The sequence below is a fragment of the Oncorhynchus gorbuscha genome, linkage group LG26 (genome assembly GCF_021184085.1).
Source record: "Oncorhynchus gorbuscha isolate QuinsamMale2020 ecotype Even-year linkage group LG26, OgorEven_v1.0, whole genome shotgun sequence".
In the NCBI taxonomy this organism is placed as follows: Eukaryota; Metazoa; Chordata; class Actinopteri; order Salmoniformes; family Salmonidae; genus Oncorhynchus; species Oncorhynchus gorbuscha.
In genome coordinates, this window is record NC_060198.1 from 43,408,612 (window position 1) to 43,434,129 (window position 25,518).

General features: G+C 41.4%; 1 protein-coding gene across 1 annotated transcript; it reads left to right on the forward strand.

Annotated features, from left to right (window-relative positions):
• Positions 1–1,366: 1,366 nt before the first annotated feature.
• On the forward strand, positions 1,367–25,518 carry LOC124016370 (adhesion G protein-coupled receptor E5-like). The gene is made up of 19 exons (XM_046331931.1): positions 1,367–1,745; positions 7,398–7,475; positions 9,215–9,397; positions 12,607–12,759; positions 12,910–13,131; positions 13,442–13,570; positions 13,742–13,785; positions 13,934–14,038; positions 14,699–14,852; positions 15,173–15,292; positions 15,451–15,641; positions 15,834–15,995; positions 16,481–16,675; positions 17,032–17,249; positions 17,397–17,463; positions 17,556–17,647; positions 17,821–17,989; positions 18,501–18,602; positions 24,849–25,518. Exons 1-19 carry the CDS (start codon positions 1,715–1,717, stop codon positions 24,888–24,890), a joined length of 2,457 nt encoding a protein of 818 aa, XP_046187887.1. The 5' UTR covers positions 1,367–1,714; the 3' UTR covers positions 24,891–25,518.

Sequence of the window (25,518 nt, forward strand, 5' to 3'; positions counted from 1 at the left end):
GTTCTGTTATACTCACAGACAATAGTTTTACAGTTTTGGAAACTTTGGAGTTTTCTATCCTAAGCTGTCAATTATATGCATATTCTAGCATCTTGTCCTGACAAAATAGCCCGTATATTTTCCAAAATAGCACATTATTTTTCCAAAAATGAAAATACTGCCCCCTAGTTACAAGAAGTTAAGAAATAGTGGCATTAATAGTTAAAATCCTAAAGAAATTTATTATGACACAACAGCAACGATGATATTGTTCCTTTGAGAAAATTTTTTGACTGCATTCTGTGTTTTTACCAAATAAACCACACTTTCATACTTGTGCTAATCCTGTGGTTTGTGTAGATGACAATTCTGTTTTCTGTCCTATACTTTTAGAAAACAGAACTTTTAAATAAATGTTTTACTTTAAATCATAACATTTGACTTACCCACAGCTTCCCAGAAAAAACATAACTTGATTTTAATGTCCATTGTTAATGGATTCCACTGGGAGCTTTGTACATTACACTACATTGTTACATTGTTATCAGTATGAACAGACGCCATCTGCTCAAAGACAAAAAGGAGAGACCCATACATTTGTCATCACCACCATTAATAGACAACCACAGCCTATGGGAGTGTGTCCAAGCAGTGTTCTGTATCACAATGAACAGTCTCACTACCCAGACTCCTTAATGTCTGATTCAATTTAGACCATACAGTCTGATAGAGTGGAGGAAGTGGAAAACAAGGTTGTAGATAGAAAGAGAGGGGTGGAAACTATTTGCACATCATTCCACAGTATATATCCGTAATATGACATTTGAAATGTCTCTATTCCTTTAGAGAGAGAGAACGAGGAGACCACCTAAAAAGGAAGCAATTCCTAAAACTTCCATAAAAAAGCCATCACCTACAGAGACATGAACCTGGAGAAGAGTCCCCTAAGCAAGCTGGTCCTGGGGCTCTGTTCACAAACAAACCCCACAGAACCCCAGGACAGCAACACAATTAGACCCAATCAATTGATGAGAGAACAAAAAGATAATTATTTCCAATGTGTCAAGTAATTAACAAAAACAGAGCAAACTAGAATGCTATTTGGCCCTAAACAGAGTACACACTTATTTCACTTGCTTTGGCAATTTAAAGAAATGTTTTCCTTGCCAATAAAGCCCCTTAAATTGGAGAGGCAAGTTTAGGTCGTGTTGTCATGGAACCCTAAAGAGCAGAAATCAAAAAATAAAAACAGCAGCAGTTGCTAAACCCCCCTTCTCGTCCTCCAACCTCATTTCCCTTCCTCCCTTGTTTCAGGGGCGTGACTCAACACCAGCGGCTCAGCTGAATCTCTGCCCGGAAACCTCTTAGTATGTCAGTGAGCCAGACACAGCCCAGACCACCACAGTCAAACACACCGAGTGGAACAGAAGGAGAGCGAGTCAGAGACAGAAAGTTCTAGGCAAGTGATGAGAGCACAGTGACTACTTGTCATTTTCTCTCTCATCTGTCAGCAGAACTCAATCTACTAGACAGAAGCTTGACTGAGTTGATGGATACGGGTGCCATTTTTCTTCAGTAAAACAACCCTGAGAAGTTTGGAGAAACTCCTGAGAAGAAGAGAAGACGGATCTTTATCACACTTTTGAACAGTCTATTCAGATAGGGGCAGAGTTTCAGCCCTGGTCTAATCTTGCGCGTTGTGATTCTCATAGAGATAGTGAAATTCTTCTTCACCATGACAGGCAGACTGCATCTCCTGATTCTGGGTGAGTCATTTTTGTAAACTGTTTACACAGAAGTCATGTTGCCATGGAGAAGGTTGTGTGTTTGGGAGAGAAAGCACAAAACCAGACAGTGTTTGTTTGGTCGGGGATGGTTAGATGAAGAGTAAAGTAAAAGACGTGATTGTTGAACTTGAAGAGGCAAATCATAACTTGAATTTTCACTTAGTCTCCCATTGATATCAAAGCATAACTAAGTGATCATTTGACTTAAATTTGCCTGAAATGCTAATGTGCAAAGTCATTGGCAGGTCATGATCAGGGTCCCACAGGAAGTCACTACAGGGTTGAACACCTCTCAGTTTAGCCTGCTCCAAGATCTGTTCTTACTGTCAAATCAAATCACATTTTATTTGTCACAGACACATGATCAGCAGATGTTAATGCAGGTGTAGTGAAATGCTTGTGCTTCTAGTTCCGACAATGCAGTGATTACCAACGAGTAACCATAACAATTTCACAACTTCTACCTTATACAAGTGTAAAGGAATGAATATGTAAAAAAATATATATATATGAATAAGTGATGGTATATAACGGCATAGGCAAGATGCAGTAGATGGTATAGAGTATAGTATATACATATGAGATGAGTAATGTAGGGTATGTAAACAAGATGCAGTAGATGGTATAGAGTATAGTATATACATATGAGATGAGTAATGTAGGGTATGTAAACAAGATGCAGTAGATGGTATAGAGTACAGTATATACATATGAGATGAGTAATGTAGGGTATGTAAACAAGATGCAGTAGATGGTATAGAGTATAGTATATACATATGAGATGAGTAATGTAGGGTATGGAAACAAGATGCAGTAGATGGTATAGAGTACAGTATATACATATGAGATGAGTAATGTAGGGTATGGAAACAAGATGCAGTAGATGGTATAGAGTACAGTATATACATATGAGATGAGTAATGTAGGGTATGTAAACAAGATGCAGTAGATGGTATAGAGGACAGTATATACATATGAGATGAGTAATGTAGGGTGTCTTGACAACCCCTATGGTCATGGTCACATGCCAAACACAAACAGATCTGGGACCAGGCTACTCTCACAATGCATTAGACATCATTTCTGACATAAGCTGAAACTACATTTAGGAACAAATGGAAAATGTTAAGTAAAGCGGAATGGTTGAGTTATCAGTGGTGGAAAAAGTACCCAATACTTAAGGAAAATTAAAGGTACCTTTTATAGAATATTACTCAAGTAAAAGTGAAAGTCACCCAGTTAAATACTACTTGAGTAAAAGTCTAAAGGTTTTTGGTTTTAAATGTACCTAAGTATCAAAAGTAAATATATATCCTTTCAGATTCCTTATACTATGCAAACCAGACGGCACAATTCGAGTTTTTAAAATGTATGGTTAGCCAGGGGCACACTCCAACACTCAGACATCATGTACAAACAAAGCATTTGTCCTTAGTGAGTCCGCCAGGCAGTAGGGATGACCAGGGATGTTCTCTTAAGGGTGTAAATTGGACCATTTTCCTGTCCTGCTAAGCATTCAAAATGCAATGAGTACTTTAGGGTGTGAAGGAAAATGTATGGAGTAAAAAGTACATTTTCTTTAAGAATCTAGTGAAGTAAAAGTTGTCAACATAAAGAGTGAAGTACAGATACAGCAAAAATTGACTTAAGTAGTACTTTAAAGTATTTTTACTGAACTACTTTACACCACTGTGAGCTATTTTAATCCTTTGTATTGAAAGGAGTCAGATGACAGCAGAAATGTATCTCGTTCTTCTCAGTAATTGCAGGTTTAATGATAGTGGTTGAATCAGAACATTTGAGAACATCTAAGACATAAGGTAGGGGGGAGAGCACAGCAAGTTCCTTTGAGATATTTGAGGCGACAACATGCCATTGTGTGCCAAGGTTGGAATCCATTTCAAATCCTGTTAATAGCATGTTGAAATTGTTGAGTTGTTCAGTTAATTGCAACTATTTTACATGTGGCTAATAGTTCTGTCTTGCTTCCCTTTTACGGCATTAGCGTTTATAACTTATTTCCAGTAAGTGGAAAATCAGCAAGTACTTTTTACTGGTTCATTGAGTAAGACAGAGCAATAGGGACACAGCTCTTAAAATGGAAACAATGACACTCATCAGAACCTAAAGGACAGACCGTTGTCATAACACTGAATGACTTTTGGGAATCTGAGGACTAAAAGCCTGAAGGAGCACATTCAGAGGAATTAGCGAGAGAGAGAGAGAGAGAGAGAGAGAGAGAGAGAGACACTCTCCCTATTCTTCATCCTAGACTCTGGGTCCGTCTCTCTAAATAGACCCTCTGTTCCTCGGCCTTTACAGTGGTATCTATACTCTGTGATCTCCCCTGAAGCACCCCACAGTCTGATAACACTCACACCCCTCACCCATATAGTCTTTGAAACTCACACACACACACACACACACACACACACACACACACACACACACACACACACACACACACACACACACACACACACACACACACACACACACACACACACACACACACACACACACATACACTTTCTGAGATAAAAAAAAATCCTTGTTGCCATGACATCACAGCGAGGTGGTAACATTCAGTGTGATTTCTCGCTGCCGTGAAGAAGACAGGAAGTCTTTGATGACACATTGCAAGGGGTGGCTAATTGAGGTGAGGTAACGATCCCTCTTTACGTGCATTTGGTTAGTTAGTGTCTCAAGGGCTGAAACATTTTATGTCACATTCTTTAGAATTTATAAGTATCAAATCAAATAAAATGTTATTGGTCACACACATATTTAGCAGATGTTATTTGGGGTGTAGCGAAATGCTTGCAGTAACAATACACAACAATTCACACAAATCTAAAAAGTAAAATACTGGAATTAAGAAATATAGAAATATTAGGACAAGCAATCTTGGAGTATGGAGTATATAAAACAGTATGTAAAGTGACCAGTGTTCAATTATTAAAGTGACCAGTGTTCCATGACTATGTACATAGGGCAGCAGCCTCTAAGGTGCATGGTAGAGTAACCAGGTGCTAGCTGTCTAGTGACAGTGATTAAAGTTCAGGGCAGGATATTGGGCGGTGGCCAGCTAGTGGTGACTATTTAACAGTCTGATGGCCTTGAGATAGAAGCTGTTTTTCAGTCTCTTGGTTCCAGCTTTGATGCTGCACCTGTACTGACCTCTGCCTGTTCACCCCGCAACCATCCAGAAGGGGTGGCTGAGGTCCATGATGATCTTCCTGGCCTTCCTGTGACACCGGGTGCTGTAGATGTCCTGGAAGGCAGGCAGTGTGCCCCGGGTAATACATTGGGCAGACCAGACTACCCTCTGGAGAGCCCCGTCTTTGTCGACGGTACAGTTGCCGTAACAGGCGGTGATACGAGAGGATGCTCTCAATGGTGCATCTGTAAAAGTTTGTGAGGGTCTTATTGGCCAAGCTGAATTTCTTCAACTTCCTGAGGTTGAAGAGGCACTGTTGCGCCTTTGTCGCCACACTGTCTGTGGGTGGACCATTTCAGATTGTCAGTGATGTGTGCGCCAAGGACCTTGAAGCTTTTCACCTTCTCCACTGCGGTCCCGTAGATGTGGATGGGGGTGTGCTCCCTCTGCTGTCCACAAGGCTGTCTCGTCATTGTTGGTATCAGGCCTACCACTGTTTTGTAGTCTGCAAACAAACGCGACGAACGTGGCCACGCAGTCATGGGTGAACAGGGAGTACACAAGGGGGCTGATGACTGTATGTACTCAACTATATTCCCAGTCACTTTGCGGTGGTTTTACAAGAACGCTGCCATCTATCCACAGTATAAATAGTCACAGTGGGAACAACATCCCCTATGCACATCATAATGAACTCAGTCACTGTGTCAGTGTATATGTCAATGTTATTCACAGAAGCAACCCAGAACAAATCTCTGTCCGCGTGATCAAAACAATCTTGAAGCATGGATTCCGATTGGTCACACCTGCATTGAATAGTCCTTACCATGGCTACTTCCGGTTTAACTTTCTGCCTATAGGAAGGGAGGAGCAGGATGGAGGCGTGATCTGATTTGGGTAGGGGAGGGCCTTGTAGCCATCCAGGAAAGGGAGAGTAGCAATGGTCGAGAGATTTTGAAGCTCGGGTGCCGCAGACGGTGTGTTGATAAAACCTCAGTAGTGTTTTCCTCAGATTTGCTTTATTAAAGTCCCCAGCTACAATAAATGCGTCCTCGGGATATGCGGTTTCCAGTCTGCACAAAGTCCAGTGTAGTTCCTTGAGAGCCGTCATGGTATCAGCTTGAGGGGGAATATACACGGCTGCGATGATGACCGTAGAGAATTCTCTCTGGAGGTAATGCAGACTGCATTTGATTGTGAGGAATTCTAGGTTGGGTGAACAAAAGGACTTGAGTTCGTGGGGGGGTAAGAACAAAGGAGCAAATTCAGGAAAGTTGTATTTCTGGCAAAAATGCTTGTGAGTTACCGCCACTCTAATATTCAAAAGTTATTTCTGGCTGTACGTAATAATGCAAAGGACGTTCTGAGCTAATAAGGTGAGAAATGACATAAAAAGGAGCCATGAACAGGGTGACCATGTCTATCAGCGCCATCTTGAAAGCTATGCAAGGGGAAATAGATACGCCTTGAGAGGCACCTAAGGGTAGAATAATGACAAGCCATGATGTCAACTGTCACACTCTGGCAAAACAGTTAAAAACAGAGGGAAAACACGGTACATCCATTCTGCTTCTCCGTTCAATGGTAGCAGCTGGAAAGTTAGTGTCAGTCTGGTTGGCAGATGGAGTGGAAAAGGATAAATGGAGGGTTGTGAAGGGAGAGAACAAAGCTACTGTATCAGAGAACATTGTTTGACAGATGGTTCCTCAATGAAAAGTTACACTATTTAAAAACGTTTTTTCTTCATATTTTTTAATAGTTTTTACTAGTTTTTACTAGAGTGAAACAGAGAGCACCATAAAAGTGAAACTTAAACCGTGCCTACAGATCGTTTAAGAAGACTCTCTCTGTGACCACAACATTCCACACTACTGCTGCCTCTTCTCTCCACCCATTACCACAATGGACTGACTACTCATTTACTATCATACAGACTGAGGAGGTCTACAGTCATTATCACACAGTCCCATGCCAGGTGATGACTTCCTGGTAAAGAGGAAATGGTCCCCTCCGGACAGCCGTGTGCAATTCAGGGGTTATTATGGGCATATCCTGTGAGCACAGTTGCCGTAGGAACAATCTGCTGAAATCCAGATAGGGGGTATACCTTTTTGAACAGAGAGAGATAAACCTTTTAAACCTTTACAAATTATTGCTGCAAGTGTCTGTGCCTGAAACCTCTCCAACTGATTAATGTCCCAACCTTACAATCATAGTCAAAGGTCGGTTCTACAAAAGTAGTTTTGTTACTCCCCCAATACCATTAATGTTCTGTGCTATCCAGGATCCTTGGGACGTCCCTACCATATTGAATTTGAAATGTAAAAAGGTAAGGGTGAAGGTTAGGGTAAGGTGAGAGTTAAGGTTAAGGTTAGGCTTTAGGGTAGGGATGTTCCCAGTATCCAGGATTGCACTGACCATACGATAATGGGACAACTTATTGTAGAATCTGCCTGTTGCTTACTCTGCAGCTCTTCACCTTGCCCTGCTGATGGAACATGCATCAGGCTGTCCTAAAGGATTCTATACAAATGGGAAACATTGCACTGGTATGTACAAGTCTGTCTTGTATTATATCTTCTATATAGAGTTGAAGTCGAAGTTTACATACACTTACGTTGGAGTCATTAAAACTCGTATTTTCAACGACTCCATAAATGTCTTAACAAACTATTGTTTTGGCAAGTCAGTTAGGACATCTACTTTGTGCATGACACAAGTAACTTTTCCAACAATTGTTTCCAGACAGACTATTTCCCCTATAATTCACTGTATCACAATTCCAGTGGGTCAGAAGTTTACATACACTAAGTTGACTGTGCCTTTAAACAGCTTGGAAAATTCCTGAAAATTATGTCATGGCTTTAGAAGCTTCTGATAAATGATGTTAGTTAGCCTAAGTCAATTGGAGGTGTACTGTGGATGTATTTCAAGGCCTACCTTCAAACTCGGTGCCTCTTTGCTAGACATCATGGGAAAATCAAAAGAAATCAGCCAAGACCTCAGAAAATTCTTGTAGACCTCCACAAGTCTGGTTCATCCTTGGGAGCAATTTCCAAATGCCTGAAGGTACCAAGTTCATCTGTACAAACAATAGTACGCAAGTATAAACACCATGGGACAACACATCCATCATACCGCTCAGGAAGGAGACGCGTTCTGTCTCCTAGAAATTAACTTACTTTGGGGCGAAAAATGCAAATCAATCCCAAAATAACAGCAAAGGACCTTGTGAAGAGGCTGGAGGAAACAGGTACAAAAGTATCTATATCCACAGTAAAAACGAGTCCTATATCGACATAACCTGAAAGGCCGCTCAGCAAGGAAGAAGCCACTGCTCCAAAACCGCCATTAAATAAGCTAGACTGCCGTTTACAACTGCACATCGGGACAAAGATCATACTTTTTGGAGAAATATCCTCTGGTCTGAGGAAACAAAAATGTAACTGTTTGGCCATAATGACTATCGTTATGTCTGGAGGAAAAAGGGTGAGGCTTGTAAGCCAAAGATCACCATCCCAACCGTGAAGCACAGGGGTGGCAGCATCATGTTGTGGGGGTGCTTTGCTGCAGGAGGGACTGGTGCACTTCACAAAATAGACAGCATCATGAGGTAGGAAAATGATGTGGATATATTGAAGCAACATCACAAGACATCAGTCATGAAGTTAAAGCTTGGTCGCAAATGGTTCTTCAAAATGGACAATGACCCCAAGCACACCTCCAAAGTTGTCAAAATGGCTTAACAAAGTCAAGGTATTGGAGTGGCCATCACAAAGTCCTGACCTCAATCCCATAGAAAATGTGGGCAGAATTGAAAAAGCATGTGCGAGCAAGGAGGCTTACAAACCTGATTCAGTTACACCAGCTCTGTCAGGAGGAATGGGCCAAAATTCACCCTACTTATTGTGGGAAGATTGTGGAAGGCTATCCGAAACGTTTGACCCAAGTTAAACAATTTTAAAGGCAACGCTACCAAATACTAATTGAGTGTATGTAAACTTCTGACCCACTGGGAATGTGATGAAAGAAATAAAAGCCCAAATAATTCATTCTATTATTTGGACATTTCACATACTTAAAAGTGGTGATCCTAACTGTCCTAAAACAGGAAATGTTTAATTGGATTAAATGTTAGGAATTGTGAAAAATTGAGTTTAAAATGTATTTCGCTATGGTGTATATAAACTTCCGACTTCAACTTTATATCTGTTATATTTTGAATGACCATTCCCCAACCATTCTACCTCTCTTCACACTTTCTCAATAACTCTGTTTTTGACCCCAGATGAGAATGAGTGTAATCCTCCTAGTGATGACTATGACTATGACACTGACACACCACATATCTGTGGTGAGAATGCAGCATGCTTCAACACCAATGGAAGCTTCTACTGTCAATGTGCTCCTGGGTTCAGATCATCATCACAGCGGATGAACTTCACAGCTCTCTCACCTGAAAAATGCATAGGTAAAGAACTTTTTTTAGTTGCCTTATAGGATTTCTATACATTGCAGTCCTGGCCAGAGAACACAGCATGCTGCAATTTTGAAATCCATACACTTGTTTTCTATAGTGACTATACTGTACTGAACAAAATATAAACTCAACATGCAACATTTTAAAATAATTCACTGAGTTAGTTTATATAAGGAAATCAATCAATTCAAATAAATTAGGCCATTATCTATGGATTTCACATGACTGGGAATACAGATATGAATCTGTTGGTCACAGATACCTTAAAAAAAAGATAGGGGCGTGGATCAGAAAACCAGTCAGTGTCACGGTCGCCATAATGAGACCAAGGCGCAGTGTGAGTAGAGTTCCACATCATTTTAATAAACTGAAACTCACCTAACCAACTGAACCGTGACGCTACTCTATACATAGACAAGATCCCACAACACAAATGAGAAAAATGGCTACCTAAATATTATCCCCAATCAGATACAACGATAAACAGCTGTCTCTGATTGGGAACCTTATCAGGCCAACAGACATTAAAAAAACCTCGACATACAAAAACTAGAGTACCAACACTAGTCACACCCAAAATATATAGAAAAACTGATACAGTGCCTTGTGAAAGTATTCGGCCCCCTTGAACTTTGCGACCTTTTGCCACATTTCAGGCTTCAAACATAAAGATATAAAACTGTATTTTTTGTGTAGAATCAACAACAAGTGGGACACAATCATGAAGTGGAACAACTGGATTGGATATTTCAAACTTTTTTAACAAATCAAAAACTGAAAAATTGGGCGTGCAAAATTATTCAGCCCCCTTAAGTTAATACTTTGTAGTGCCACCTTTTGCTGCGATTACAGCTGTAAGTCGCTTGGGGTATGTCTCTATCAGTTTTGCACATCGAGAGACTGAAAATTTTTCCCATTCCTCCTTGCAAAACAGCTCGAGCTCAGTGAGGTTGGATGGAGAGCATTTGTGAACAGCAGTTTTCAGTTCTTTCCACAGATTCTCGATTGGATTCAGGTCTGGACTTTGACTTGGCCATTCTAACACCTGGATATGTTTATTTTTGAACCATTCCATTGTAGATTTTGCTTTATGTTTTGGATCATTGTCTTGTTGGAAGACAAATCTCTGTCCCAGTCTCAGGTCTTTTGCAGACTCCATCAGGTTCTTCCAGAATGGTCCTGTATTTGGCTCCATCCATCTTCCCATCAATTTTAACCATCTTCCCTGTCCCTGCTGAAGAAAAGCAGGCCCAAACCATGATGCTGCCACCACCATGTTTGACAGTGGGGATGGTGTGTTCAGGGTGTTGCTTTTACGCCAAACATAACGATTTGCATTGTTGCCAAAAAGTTCAATTTTGGTTTCATCTGACCAGAGCATCTTCTTCCACATGTTTGGTGTGTCTCCCAGGTGGCTTGTGGCAAACTTTAAACAACACTTTTTATGGATATCTTTAAGAAATGGCTTTCTTCTTGCCACTCTTCCATAAAGGCCAGATTTGTGCAATATACAACTGATTGTTGTCCTATGGACAGAGTCTCCCACCTCAGCTGTAGATCTCTGCAGTTCATCCAGAGTGATCATGGGCCTCTTGGCTGCATCTCTGATCAGTCTTCTCCTTGTATGAGCTGAAAGTTTAGAAGGACAGCCAGATCTTGGTAGATTTGCAGTGGTCTGATACTCCTTCCATTTCAATATTATCGCTTGCACAGTGCTCCTTGGGATGTTTAAAGCTTGGGAAATCTTTTTGTATCCAAATCCAGCTTTAAACTTCTTCACAACAGCAGTATCTCGGACCTGCCTGGTGTGTTCCTTGTTCTTCATGATGCTCTCTGCGCTTTTAACAGACCTCTGAGACTATCACAGTGCAGGTGCATTTATACGGAGACTTGATTACACACAGGTGGATTGTATTTATCATCATTAGTCATTTAGGTCAACATTGGATCATTCAGAGATCCTCACTGAACTTCTGGAGAGAGTTTGCTGCACTGAAAGTAAAGGGGCTGAATAATTTTGCACGCCCAATTTTTCAGTTTTGGATTTGTTAAAAAGTTTGAAATATCCAATAAATGTCGTTCCACTTCATGATTGTGTCCCATTTGTTGTTGATTCTTCACAAAAAAATACAGTTTTATATCTTTATGTTTGAAGCCTGAAATGTGGCAAAAGGTCGCAAAGTTCAAGGGGGCCGAATACTTTCGCAAGGCACTGTATCTAAGGTCAGGGCGTGACAGTCAGTATCTGGTGTGACCACCATTTGCCTCATGCAGCACAACACATTTCTTTCGCATAGAGTTGATCAGGCTGTTGATTGTGGCCTGTGGAATGTTGTCCCACTCCTCTTCAATGGCTGTGTAAAGTTGCTGAATATTGATCGGAACTGGAACACGCTGTCGCACACGTCGATCCAGAGCATTCCAAACATGCTCAACATTTCTGGTGAGTATGCAGGCCATGAAAGAACTGGGACATTTTCAGCTTCAAGGAATTGTGTACAGATCCTTGCGACATGGGGCTGTGCATTACCATGCTGAAACACGAGGTGATGGTGGCTGATGAAGGGCACGTCAATGGGTCTCTGAATCTCGCCGCGGTATCTCTGTGCATTCAAATTGTCATAGATTAAATGCAATTATGTTCGTTGTCCATAGCTTATGCCTGCCCGTCACTCTGTTCACAACGTTGACAGACCGCTCGCCCACACAACGTCAGCAAACCGCTCGCCCACACAACGCCATACATGTGGTCTGCGATCGCTAGGCTGGTTTGAAGTACTGCCAAATTCTCTAAAACAACATTGGAGGAGGATCTTGGTAGAGAAATTAACATTCAATTATCTGGCAACAGCTCTGGTGGACATTCCTGAAGTCAATTGCACGCTCCCTCAAAACTTGAGAAATCTGTGGCATTGTGTTGTGTGACACAACTGCACATTTTAGAGTGGCCTTTAGTTGTCCGCAGTATAAGGTGCACCTGTGTAATGATCATGCTGTATAATCAGCTTCTTGATATGCCGGATTAACTTGGCAAAGGAGAAATGCTCACGAACAAGGATGTAAACACATTTGTACACAACATTTCAGCTCATGAAACATGGGACCAACACTTTACATGTTGCGTTTTATATTTTTGTCCGGTGTATATTCTACGTTTGCATTTTACGTGTGACTGACTATTCCTTTCTCTGTGCCTCAAGACATCAACGAGTGTTTGGAGAATAAGGACATCTGTGGTCCCAATGCCGAGTGTCACAATACATTAGGGTCCTACTCCTGCTTCTGCAATGTGGGGTTTGTCTCCAGTACTGGAGCGGAAAGATTTATATTTGGCCAAGGAGTCACGTGTGAAGGTAAGATACCAAAGAGAACTGGTAATAACACTAAATATCAAAAGATGTGTACAGTACATCCAGAGAGCATATCAGACATATACAGGATGTCATCCTGTATGAAATGGTGAGAGTTTCCTTTTCCTAATGGTCGTTTTTACCCACATGTAGATAGAAACGAGTGTGAGGACGACATCACAATTTGCGGGAAGCATACACAGTGCGTCAACACACCAGGCAACTACTCCTGTGTCTGCAATCCAGGGTTTGGCCTGAAGTCTGGCAAAGCTCAATTCACAGGGAATAGAGAATCGTGTGAGGAAATAACAGATCAGAAAGCCACCACAGACCAGACAGCAACCACAGACAGTGAGGATGCTCAAGGTGCTAAAGGTATGGGAGGAATTGTATTATCACCCTGGATGGGTTTAGAAATCCTGGTTGGAGGCCTCCAGATTTACTGCTAATTCCAGGAATCTTCCAACTGGGATTTGGGGAAAACCTGGGAATTTTGAGAAAGTTAAATAATATTTGATCTATACCCCTTGATGTATTTTGCTCAATTGCTCCTCTTCCTCATGAAGCACCAGATACTTTCTTTATGACCAGAATGTGTAATTGATATTATGTGAATTGATCAGTTTTAGGTAGATCTGAACATCTTATGAAAATGTCACCTGTGCTTTCTGTCATTCCTTTGTAGATTTGTGTAAAATAAATAAGTTTATCTGTGGAGGGAATGGAACGTGCCATAATGCCACCAACAGTGGCCATCGGTGTGCGTGCCATGCAGGATTCACCAACTACGGAGACCCGCAGGGGAGATGTACTGGTGAGAATTACATTTATAGATCATCATTCTCATTGAGATGGAGCTGTTTCAACATTCAAATTTCAATACTTCCGCTGCATGATCAAGTTGTCATCACTTCATCAATCATTTCATAATAAAATATATTTTCCTTTAAGATGCCTTATTCACTCATCTCTTCTCTTTCCACAGAGTTGAACTGTGACATGTTTGCGAGCGAGAAGCATCTTAAGATGGTAAGCCACATGAGTAGATAGTGTAATGATTCACATTTTGTTCTGCAGAACAAAATACAGACTAACTTCCTCCTCTCTCTACCTACCCCCCACGCCTGCTCTCTCTCGCTCTCTCTCCTCACTTTCTCTCCTCATCCCTCGTTCTCAGGTCATCCCAGGTCTGCAGGATGCTGTGGCCCTGATGAGGACCAGTTGTCTGGAGTTGAGGGAGAGTAATACGGCAGAACAAGTCGATGGAGAGGCCCTGCTAGAGGTACTACTGCTTATGTATATATTTATATTTGAGGCCCTTACTTATATTTGAGGCTCATTATAACCCAGGCATCCATCATAGAGGTTGACATATGCAGGTTCAGACTCAGCCCACACACATTAAGGAAAGGATACATGCAGGGAAACAATGACTGATGACCAGCACTGTTGATACATCTTGCTTATAATGGAAACTTTCGATGTATCAATCAGCACATCCTCATCGGCAGACTCAATAGCCTTGGTTTCTCAAATGATTGCCTCGCCTGGTTCACCAACTACTTATCTGATAGAGTTCAGTGTGTCAAATCAGAGGGTCTGTTGTCTGAGCCTCTGGCAGTCTCTATGGGGGTGCCATAAGGTTCAATTCTTGGGCCGACTCTCTTCTCTGTATTTATTTTTTTATTTTACCTTTATTTAACTAGGCAAGTCAGTTAAGAACAAATTCTTATTTTCAATGATGGGAACAGTGGGTTAACTGCCTGTTCAGGGGCAGAACGACAGATTTGTACCTTGTCAGCTCGGGGGTTTGAACTTGCAACCTTCCGGTTACTAGTCCAACGCTCTAACCACTAGGCTACCCTATGAAAAGCATTGTAGCATTGTGGTTAGTGACTGTGTCTATGTACCCCTCCTCCCCCACCTCTCTCTGTCTCTGTAGACTCTGTTGTCTGCTATAGACAGGCTCCTGTCTGGCGGGCCTCTGAAAAATAACAAGGAAGTGAGTGTCTTGCTGGACCTGGTAGAGACTGCTCTGAGAATTATAGGACCTCTGCTGAAACACCCCGAGACCAGAAGGTTCAAAACTCACACCGGTAGGAGAACATCCTGAACTCAGCCATGAGTGCAGACAACATAAACTCAGCCATGATTGTTTGGCTTTTGAAGCCACCTAACGGAAGACAAGTTGTTATAACTTCCTTCGTAGAATATGTTCATTTGTGGCCATTTTTGAATAGCTTACAAAGTTTTTCATTAGATTATATGGATTGACTTTTCATTGCATAATTTCCTGTGCACAAGTCTGCCTTTCTAGCAGAAAGGAGAGTTGTAAACATTCTGTTACATTCTGAGAGTTGTAACATTTCACCTACTGTAGCCCTGTTTGTGAAGATGTGAATGTATTTGCTTCCAGAGGTGGAGCTGTTGGTGCAGAGAAATGCCTCCTCACCCCAGGGGCCCCTCACCTTGTCCTCTACACACGCTCAGCTAGACAGCCACTGGGAGACTGCTGCTGGAGACACCTCCTACCCAGGTTACCATCTTCATCATCCTCATCTTCATGATCAGCTTCAACACTGCCATCAGAATCCCACCACAATCATCAGAACCAATCTTTATAATGTAATGATATAATGTGAAATGAATGTACACAGTGTACAAACTCCTAGACTTAAACATTTGCTTTCTCAGGATTTGCAACAGTGTCCCTGCTCAGCTATAAGGGTCTGGAGACATCCACCAACCATTCCTTCTCAGGGCTGCAGGCACAGGAGGGCCACAGCTTTCAGATCAACTCCAAAGTGGTGACGGCCACCATGAGTAACAAGGACACATCCTTTCTCAAGGAGCCAGTCACATTCACCTTCTCCCATTTGAAGGAGGTGAGGAGCAAAATCATTACCCCTCTATCCCATTATTATGGTCTATGTGAATGTGGCAGTATCAAATCTTCTTCATATGCTCATATGCTGCACCTGCTTTGCTTGTTCTGGGATGGTCACTGTGTGAAGTGTCCTGGAGAAACATAGTTTTTCTACTTCTCTTCTATGGTAATTATGAATGTTGTTTCCCAGTCAGATGAAGGGAACTACACCTGTGTGTACTGGGATGAGTTGGGAGAAGGGACCTGGTCTGATCGAGGCTGTTTCCTGGTGCAGTCCAATGCCTCCCACACTGTGTGCTCCTGCTACCATCTCAGCAGTTTTGCTGTTCTTATGGCTCTCTATGAGTTCAAGGTGAGGGGGGATTTCTCTCTTAGTCTAGCTCTACTTCTGTTATAAGATAGAGCAGGAACAATGCCTTTTCTAATAGTTTCATTTCACTTTCTATGTAATTGTGCAATAGGAGTTCGTTTGGCTTTTAAAAAGCTTGCATTCATTTGAGAACAGTGAATCCATGAAGATTTTTTCTGTTTTAAATTAGTTCTGTGTCTTGCCTGGCTAGATAGGGCTCCATTATCATTTCTCCAGGGGTATGTTGTCTATATTATTAAGACACATGCATGAAAGTTGTGTCAGTCACTGTGACTCACAGGAGGTTGGTGGCACATTAACTGGGGCTCGTGGTAATGGAGTGGAATAAGTGGAATGGTATCAAATACATCAAACATATGGTTTCCATTTACTCCATTCCAGCCATTATCATGAGCCATCCTCCCCTCAGCAGCCTCCACTGCTGTGACTATATGGTGACGTGTCTTCGCCTCTATTCCTCCCTCCAGGACACATTCCAGCTGCAGCTGATCACCTGGGTGGGCCTGTCCCTGTCCCTGCTGTGTCTCTTCATCTGCATCCTCACCTTCTCCCTGATCCGCTCCATCCGGAGCACCCGCAATACCATCCACCTCCACCTCTGCCTCAGCCTCTTCATCGCCAACCTGATCTTCCTCGTCGGCATCTCACGCACCGAGAGCCAGGTAAGCTTGCATCCAACCAATCACATACGCTCTGCCCTCGAGGCAGAATTGCCCTCGGGAACAAGACTGAATAAGGAGAACTCCTCTGAGTTTTTCTGGCCGTGGGAGGTCAGAGGATGTGACAATGTGTGTAACATTTACATGTGGTGTATGTACTCTGTCTATGTGGGTGGTGAGAACAATGTTTTAGTAAGAAGAAATGTTCATGTATGCAACGATTGTGTGTTCAGTTGTGGGTAACTTATTGTACTGTGAACCTTATCACTATCTACAATATATGTCATTTTGTTCAAATTTTGTTTTCTCAATCACTCTCACCCCTTTATTTCCTTTCTCTTCATCCCTCTCTTCCTCAGGCTGGTTGTGCGGTGGTGGCTGGGCTGCTTCACTTCTTCTTCCTGTCAGCGTTCTGCTGGATGTGTCTGGAGGGAGTGCAGCTCTTCAGGATGGTGGTCCTGGTCTTCAACACCACCTTCAGGCCCCTCTACATGATGGCGGGGGGCTACGGCGTTCCTGCTGTCATCGTCGCCATCTCTGCCCTCGCCAACGCCAAAGGATACGGAACCGAGCGCCAGTGAGTGACCACTACATTGATCCCTGACAGTGTCATCTCCTGACTGGATTCCCTATATATATATTTGTCTGACTCTCTGTCCTTCTCTGTTGTGTACAATAGAGATCAGGTATTCGTGTGTCTTAATGTGTGCATTGTGTGTTTTAGCTGCTGGCTCAACCTTGAGGATGGATTCATCTGGAGCTTCTTTGGCCCTGTCTGTATCATCATCATGGTGCGTATCACAGATGAAAGGTGAAATAGTTTCATCACTCCTACTTACAATGTTTTGTGTCATGATCTACTTATCTCCCTCTCCCCTCCTAGGTGAATGTGTTTTTCTTCCTCATCACAGTGTGGAAGTTGGCCCAGAAGTTCTCCAGCCTGAACCCTGACCTTGACAAACTCCGCAAAATCAAGTGAGCCGGCAAAGAAACGGACATTCTCACACAGGCTACGTTATAGCCCATAACAAAGGACCACTGTTTTTCCTGGCCAGAACATGTGGGGGAAAAACAGGCCTTACTATAAAATGACATGTTGTGACCCAGGCTCTCGATCTAACTTTATGTGTGTTTGTCGCCTCCTGCAGGGCATTCACCATAACTGCAGTGGCTCAGCTGTGTGTGCTGGGCACCATGTGGATCTTTGGCTGTTTCCAGTTTGAGGAAAGCACGCTGGCCATGTCGTACCTGTTCACCATCCTCAACAGTCTGCAGGGGGTCCTAGTGTTCCTCATGCACTGCCTGCTCTCTAAACAGGTACGTCACGACTCAAGACTCTGTCAATCAGGGTCCTTAGTATTTTTTAGGAGCTAACAGTGTCATGTAAAATGCATCATAATGCAGAAACCACATTGGCCCAACTCTCGAAATAAATGTCTTTGGGTTATACTACTTTGGCTGAATTCCAAATGAGTTGTTAAGTGTTTAAATAATACTGATTGGGTTTAGTTTACTGTAGGGCCTACAGTTAAGGGCAGGCCAATATGTGCTTGTTGGACTCATAACAACTATAGTGGATAATTAAGATGATGCATAAAAGCTGTTTACCATTGAAATAAATGGTCAATGTTCTGTCTATGTAAATGACCCTCTCTCTCATGGGCATGCTTTACCGCATGCTCAAACATGGTCACACTAGAGGAGGAACGCCTACTTACAGAGACAGGAACAATGGAGGAACGAACAGCTGGTTCTGGTCTACTTATTCCCTTCCTCCCACCCCTGCTCGACCATCTTTCCTCATAGTGCTCTCTTTTGCACCTTGTAGGTGAGAGAGGAGTATGGCAAGATCCTGGACAGCATCTGTGCACTGCAGAAGACAAAGTACTCAGAGTTTTCCTCCAACCAGTCAAGCAACAGCAAATCACAGGTATTAACTCTTACTAATTGAGTAGCCAATATCTAAAAGAACAGAAAGTCCTCCTCCAACACTGTTGCATTTGAGTGACAGCAAACACGAGGCAAAGTTCTGCCTAAAAGTTCTGCATAAAAGTTCTGCGAGGTAATGTTCTGCGAGTAAAAGTTATACCATATTTATTGTTTACGAACTGACGAACTGCCCATGGAAAAAGAATGGGATGGTAAAATCTATTTCTGTCATGTACTAAGAATTTCTAGATCTTGAGGTGCAATACATTTAAATAGATCCTCAAGGAAGATGGATTGCTTTGATTATACTTCTTGATGATAAACACATTTATATGGACCGAATAATGACCAACCAAACTTGAAAATATTTATAATAATCTAAATAGATAAAAATAACACTTACAGTTTTAAGTAAGTCGGTAGACTGTAAAGGAAATCGTACTACCAACTATCACCCTCTGGTGCTCAGAGATTATGAATATTATGGGCACGTTGGAATTGACTGACATTGGCTCAGAAACCCGGATCTCGTAAAATAGACTTGGATGAGGCTTAATCAAGCTAGTCGGATTGATTACTTTCTGGTATCCTTTTCTATGGTGCCAAAAGTGAAAAGTGTATTGATTGAGGATCAAATGCGATCATATATCATCAACTTATATCCCTCCATATAACTATGACAGAATTTCCGCGAGGACAGGGATATTTACAATTTTACCTAGGTTTATTGACTGACAGAACTTTCTTAACAAAAACTAAAGACATAACATACCTTTCTTGCACAATACAGGTTCAACTGATCCACTTATCATATGGGAGGCCATATGGGAATCTTCATCCCCCAAAAATTGGTCAACAGAGAAAAGGCTTACAACAGAAATAGAAAATCTAGACATCAATGGTGTTGATGAATGTACTGCAGAAGCACTGAATAATCTATACACAACGTAAAATGAGTTTGAGGAACTTATTAATGAAAAACATTGTTTAACATATCAAAAAAAAACAGAGCAAATTGGATGGAGAATGGCAAAATAATGCAAAACGTTTTCCCTAAACCTTCAATATGGAAACAACCAAAAATAACCTAAGGAAAAAGTTACAAAGATGGACAAATTCTTCTCACCAAAAGGATAAACATATTTTAGACAAGCTCTTGTCAAGTTCCTCAAACCTCATTTGAGAATGTGTTTTGTGATATCTTTCTCCCCAAAAAAATCATATTAAACTATTTCAGACACCAAAAAAATATTGTAAAGGCCTAATTACACAGGACAACCTCTGACCTTGATTGCATTCCAATAGACATATATTCAACTTTTTATGAACTACTGAATGATCCACTACTATTATGTTTAAATTACTCTATATTAATTGCCACCTGTTGGACACACAAAGAGTGAACGATCACTCTCTTACTAAAGCAGGAGCCAGGAAGGCAGTACAAAGACCCCGTATCTTAAAAAAGAAAATGGCAAAAAAAAGTTGCATTAAAAATGTCCTACCAGACATTATTCATCACAATCAGACAGGATTCTTAAAATGAATATATACTGGAGACATCATTACACAACTACTAGAAATAATTGAAAACTACAAGAATGCAGGGAAACCAGGTATAATCTTTATAGCAGATTTTGAGGCCGCCTTTTATCCTGTCTAGAATCTGTGTAACTGCCTGGATTTGTTTTTTGTTGCAGAATCTCTCATAAGATGGGTAAAAGTAATGTACAACAATTCTTCATGCAAAATAATAAATAACAGTTACTTCTCTGAGAGTGTGAATAGTCAAGAGGAGTAAGACAATGTGTCCTCTCTCACGAGACGTATTTGTTATAGCCATTGAACTGTTAGCTGTAAAAATCTTGTGATAACATAACTCGTGATAACATTAAAGCTGCACTGCAGAAATCACACCCCCATTTCCTGGTTGCTAAAATTCTAATTTTAGTATGTGACAAAACAAGCACATAGTGTAGAACCATCTAAACCACTGTAATATACAGTGGGGAGAACAAGTATTTGATACACTGCCGATGTTGCAGGTTTCCCTACTTACAAAGCATGTAGATGTCTGTAATTTTTATCATAGGTAGTACACTTCAACTGTGAGAGACGGAAAAAATCCATAAAATCACATTGTATGATTTTTAAGTAATTAATTTGCATTTTATTGTATGGCATAAGTATTTGATACATCAGAAAAGCAGAACTTAATATTTGGTACAGAAACCTTTGTTTGCAATTACAGAGATCATATGTTTCCTGTAGTTCTTGACCAGGTTTACACACACTGCAGCAGGGATTTTGGCCCACTCCTCCATACAGACCTTCTCCAGATCCTTCAGGTTTCGGGGCTGTCGCTGGGCAATACGGACTTTCAGCTCCCTCCAAAGATTTTCTATTGGGTTCAGGTCTGGAGACTGGCTAGGCCACTCCAGGACCTTGAGATGCTTCTTACGGAGCCACTCCTTAGTTGCCCTTGCTGTGTGTTTCGGGTCATTGTCATGCTGGAAGACCCAGCCACGACCCATCTTCAATGCTCTTACTGAGGGAAGGAGGTTGTTGGCCAAGATCTCGCGATACATGGCCCCATCCATCCTCCCCTTAATACGGTGCAGTCGTCCTGTCCCCTTTGCAGAAAAGCATCCCCAAAGAATGACGCTTCCACCTCCATGCCTGATGGTTGGGATGGTGTTCTTGGGGTTGTACTCATCCTTCTTCTTCCTCCAAACACGCGAGTGGAGTTTAGACCAAAAAGCTCTATTTTTGTCTCATCAGACGACATGACCTTCTCCCATTCCTCCTCTGGATCATCCAGATGGTCATTGGACAACTTCAGATGGGCCTGGACATGCGCTGGCTTGAGCAAGGGGACCTTGCGTGCGCTGCAGGATTTTAATCCATGACGGCGTAGTGTGTTACTAATGGTTTTCTTTGAGACTGTAGTCCCAGCTCTCTTCAGGTCATTGACCAGGTCCTGCCGTGTAGTTCTGGGCTGATCCCTCACCTTCCTCATGATCATTGATGCCCCACAAGGTGAGATCTTGCATGGAGCCCCAGACCGAGGATGATTGACCGTCATCTTGAACTTCTTCCATTTTCTAATAAAATGGGGCATTAAACCTCTCTCTTAAAGCCTCTATTACACCAAAATGAAATGTAAATCCAAACGGGTTTTCCAGACGGATACTAAGAGGCACATCCAATGTCAATAGTGAGCTTTTTGCTTTTCTACTGATTAAAACAAACCATTGTCGGCGGTGTGATAACGTAGCCCTGTTTAAAGTATTCTTCTTTTAAAATGAAGCCATGCAGAGCTGGTCAAAATACTCATTTCATCCTCCAGAAGAGGCAGAACAAATATTACAGACAATAATATGTCTAAACTCCAATGTACTGCTTTTTGGGGGGAAGAAATGTAGAAGGAAGGTATCATGTTTATGAATGACCATGTAACTAAGGACGGTAAAATTCTGTCACACAAGAAATGACCAAATGTATATGGAGATAAATGCAGAAGTATAACCAAGTCATTGCAGCTCTGCCACAAAAAATGGAAGAGACAATTACTCAAAACAGAAACAAATGAATTGGTTTGTCTGCCTCAAACAATAAAACATGCATGGCTTAAAATGACAGGTATAAATCATCAAATGTACCAGTTTCAATATAGGGTTGAGAGGTTTGACAACTATACAGCATAACATTCAAGATAGTTGGGAACAGGTTTTTGATGTCCCAATACCTTTGAATCAGGTTTATGAACTGACATACAAAACAAAAAATGGACGCATCAATCCGATCTTTTCAATGTAAACTATTATATAAAATTCCGCCACAAACAAAGTCCTCAATATATGGCACAATGAACAGTCAGCCCTGTGCAGACTCTGTCATGAGGAAACCCAGTGGCTCGGTTTTGGAGTCAGGTCCAGGAGTGGTTGTTACAGTGTCTTGCAAAAGTATTCATCCCCCTTGGCATTTTTCCTATTTTGTTGCATTACAACCTGTAATTTATATTGATTTTTATTTGGATTTCATGTAATGGACATACACAAAATAGTCCAAATTGGTGAAGAGAAATGAAAAAAATTAAATAAAATTTAAAAAAGGGAAAAGTGATGCGTGTATACGTATTTACCCCCTTTGATATGAAGCCCCTAAATAAGATCTGGTGCAACCAATTACCTTCAGAAGTCACATAATTTGTTAGATTGCACACAGGTGGACTTTATTTAAGTGTCACATGATCTGTCACATGATCTCAGTATTTATACACCTGTTCTAAAAGGCTAAAAGGCACGGAGGGCATTAATCAGAGAGGCAACAAAGAGACCAAAGGTGAGCTGCAAAAAGGCATGTGGGAGACTCACCAAACATATGGAAGAAGGTACTCTGGTCAGATGAGAATTTAACTTTTTGGCCATCAAGGACAACGCTATGTCTGGTGCAAAACCAACACCTCTCATCACCCCGTGAACACCATCCTCACAGTGAAGCATGGTTGTGGCAGCATAATGCAGTCGGGATGTTTTTCATCGGCAGAGACTGGGAAACTGGTCAGAATTGAAGGAATGATGGCTGGCGCTAATTACAGGGAAATTCTTGAAGGAAACCTGTTTCAGTCTTCTAGAGATTTGAGACTGGGTTGGAGGTTCACCTTCCAGCAGGACAATGACCCTAAGCATACTGCTAAAGCAACACTTGAGTGGTTTAAGGGGAAATATTTAAATGTCTTGGAATGGCCTAGTCAAAGCCCAAACCTCAATCCAATTGATATTTTGTGGTATGACTTAAAGATTGCTGTAGACCAGCAGAACCCATCCAACTTGAAGGAGCTGGTGCAGTTTTGCCTTGAAGAAGGGGCAAAAATCCAAGTGGCTAGATGTGCCAAGCTTATAGAGACATATCCCAAGACACTTGCAGCTGTAATTGCTGCAAAAGCGGGCTATACAACGTATTGACTTTGGGGGGGATAGTTGTGCATGCTCAAGTTCTGTTTTTTTTGTCTTATTTCTTGTTTGTTTCACAATAAAAAATATTGTGCATCATCAAAGTGCTAGGCACGTTGTGTAAATCAAATGATACAAACCCCCAACAAATCTATTTTAATTACAGGTTGTAAGGCAACAAAATAGGAAAGATGCCAGAGGGGTGAATACTTTCACAAGCCACTAAGTCATATCTCTGTTCATATGGACCTACAAACTGTACTGTTAGGAGATCAGAAAAACCACGATCAATCGATGGGAAATATGATTACACTCTTTGGTAAAGTATTTATCTTTAGTCTTGGTAGAAAGGGTATAAATAGAGAGGTTCAAGACCCTCGTAAGACATCACAGTAAAATAGAAGGAAATAGTCAAATGGTAGTGTACTGGGAAAGATGGGTTAGTCTGTGGACAACGGAGGGTTGGAATTAAGATTAGAGTGTACTGTATATGTGAGCGAAGATAGCTGTGAGTAGCAGTAGAATAAGTATTGTTGGCCGTTAGTTTTCTCCAATCAGGGGAGGATTGATAGTGCTGAAAAATAATATATAATAATAATAAAAATACAAATAAATTTGCTTGATAGAACCCAGAATCTGTAATATTATTAAGGCTGATCTGCAAGTTAAAGTTCGGCATAAAATATTACATTTACTGTATTATACAAAGGATATAAGCACATTAGAATATTTAGATACAAGTCAAACGTGCAAACATCCAAATGTCAGAGTACTTCAATCTCAATTTCTCAGAGGGCACCCTCTTATCAGGTTAACGGACAATTTGGAACATTTGTTTTACAGCGCATTGTAAAATTCTCACTTCATTCCCCATCCAGAGACATCTTTAATGAATCAGTCCATTAATTTAATCATTACTGACCATGGTTTGGGACATCATGTTCAGGCCTGAGCAGAGGTGTGATCAGTCTAGTCATTTCCTTCAAGTGAGATTGTTCAAAGGCAATTTTAAACACCTTTCAAAGCACAACAAAGGAGGAAAAGAACTGTCCTTTTTGATAATTTCCATAAAATAGGCAAACGTGTGATTCTGGGCCAGAGCCGATAGTCCCTAAAGATAATGAGGTGGGTGAGGAAGGTGTTAAGTGGAGCATTTTGTCTGGCGAGTGAAAGAGAGACAGCAGAGCCACTTGTGCATTAATAATGAAGGACTGTGATGACAGAGTCTGATGAAAAAGCAACTGATTGATGTTGTTGTCTGTCTTTGCCCTCTCTCTGTCTGTGTCCCCCAGACATCCAAGAGCGCACAGAACACGGGAGAGTCTCAGATCTAGGGGGCTGGACGCTGGTTGCTGGACATGACCCCATGACGCCTAACCTCGTGACCTCCTAGCAACACCTGGGAGTTTTATAAAACCAGAATCACCCTGGTTTAATGACAGGCATAAGTTAATGCTTGCCTGGTCCGAGATCTGTTTGTGCTGTCTCGCCAAAAGAGCACAAAAGGACCAGGATAGATTGATGGGATGGTTGATGTCTGGTTTTTTTGTGACAACTATATTTCGCTTTAAGCAGTATTGTGCACATTTTTTTAAGATTATGTAAATATTACTGTACTCTCGTTGGGCTGGCCTGGATATTACTTTGATCTTAAACTCCAAAGAGTAATGATAAAACGTATTTATTGTTTTACACTGATTTTCCTATTGACAGTTTCATGTGTCTTTTTCCAACCTTGATATTCTTTGGATTATATAATGCTGATGAGAAACCCCCCTCCTACTGTAGAAGAGTGGACTAGTCCTGCATGGTTTAACCAGGGACAACTCATCATGGATTATTACATTTTTATTTTTTTATTTTTTATTTCACCTTTATTTAACCAGGTAGGCAAGTTGAGAACAAGTTCTCATTTACAATTGCGACCTGGCCAAGATAAAGCAAAGCAGTTCGACAGATTCA

Coding starts and splice junctions, on each gene's coding strand:
- LOC124016370 (XM_046331931.1), top strand. CDS start 1,715: ATGACAGGCAGACTGCATCTCCTGATTCTGG. Junction 1,746..7,397: donor ACTGCATCTCCTGATTCTGG/GTGAGTCATTTT, acceptor CTTACTCTGCAG/CTCTTCACCTTGCCCTGCTG. Junction 12,760..12,909: donor CCAAGGAGTCACGTGTGAAG/GTAAGATACCAA, acceptor ACCCACATGTAG/ATAGAAACGAGTGTGAGGAC.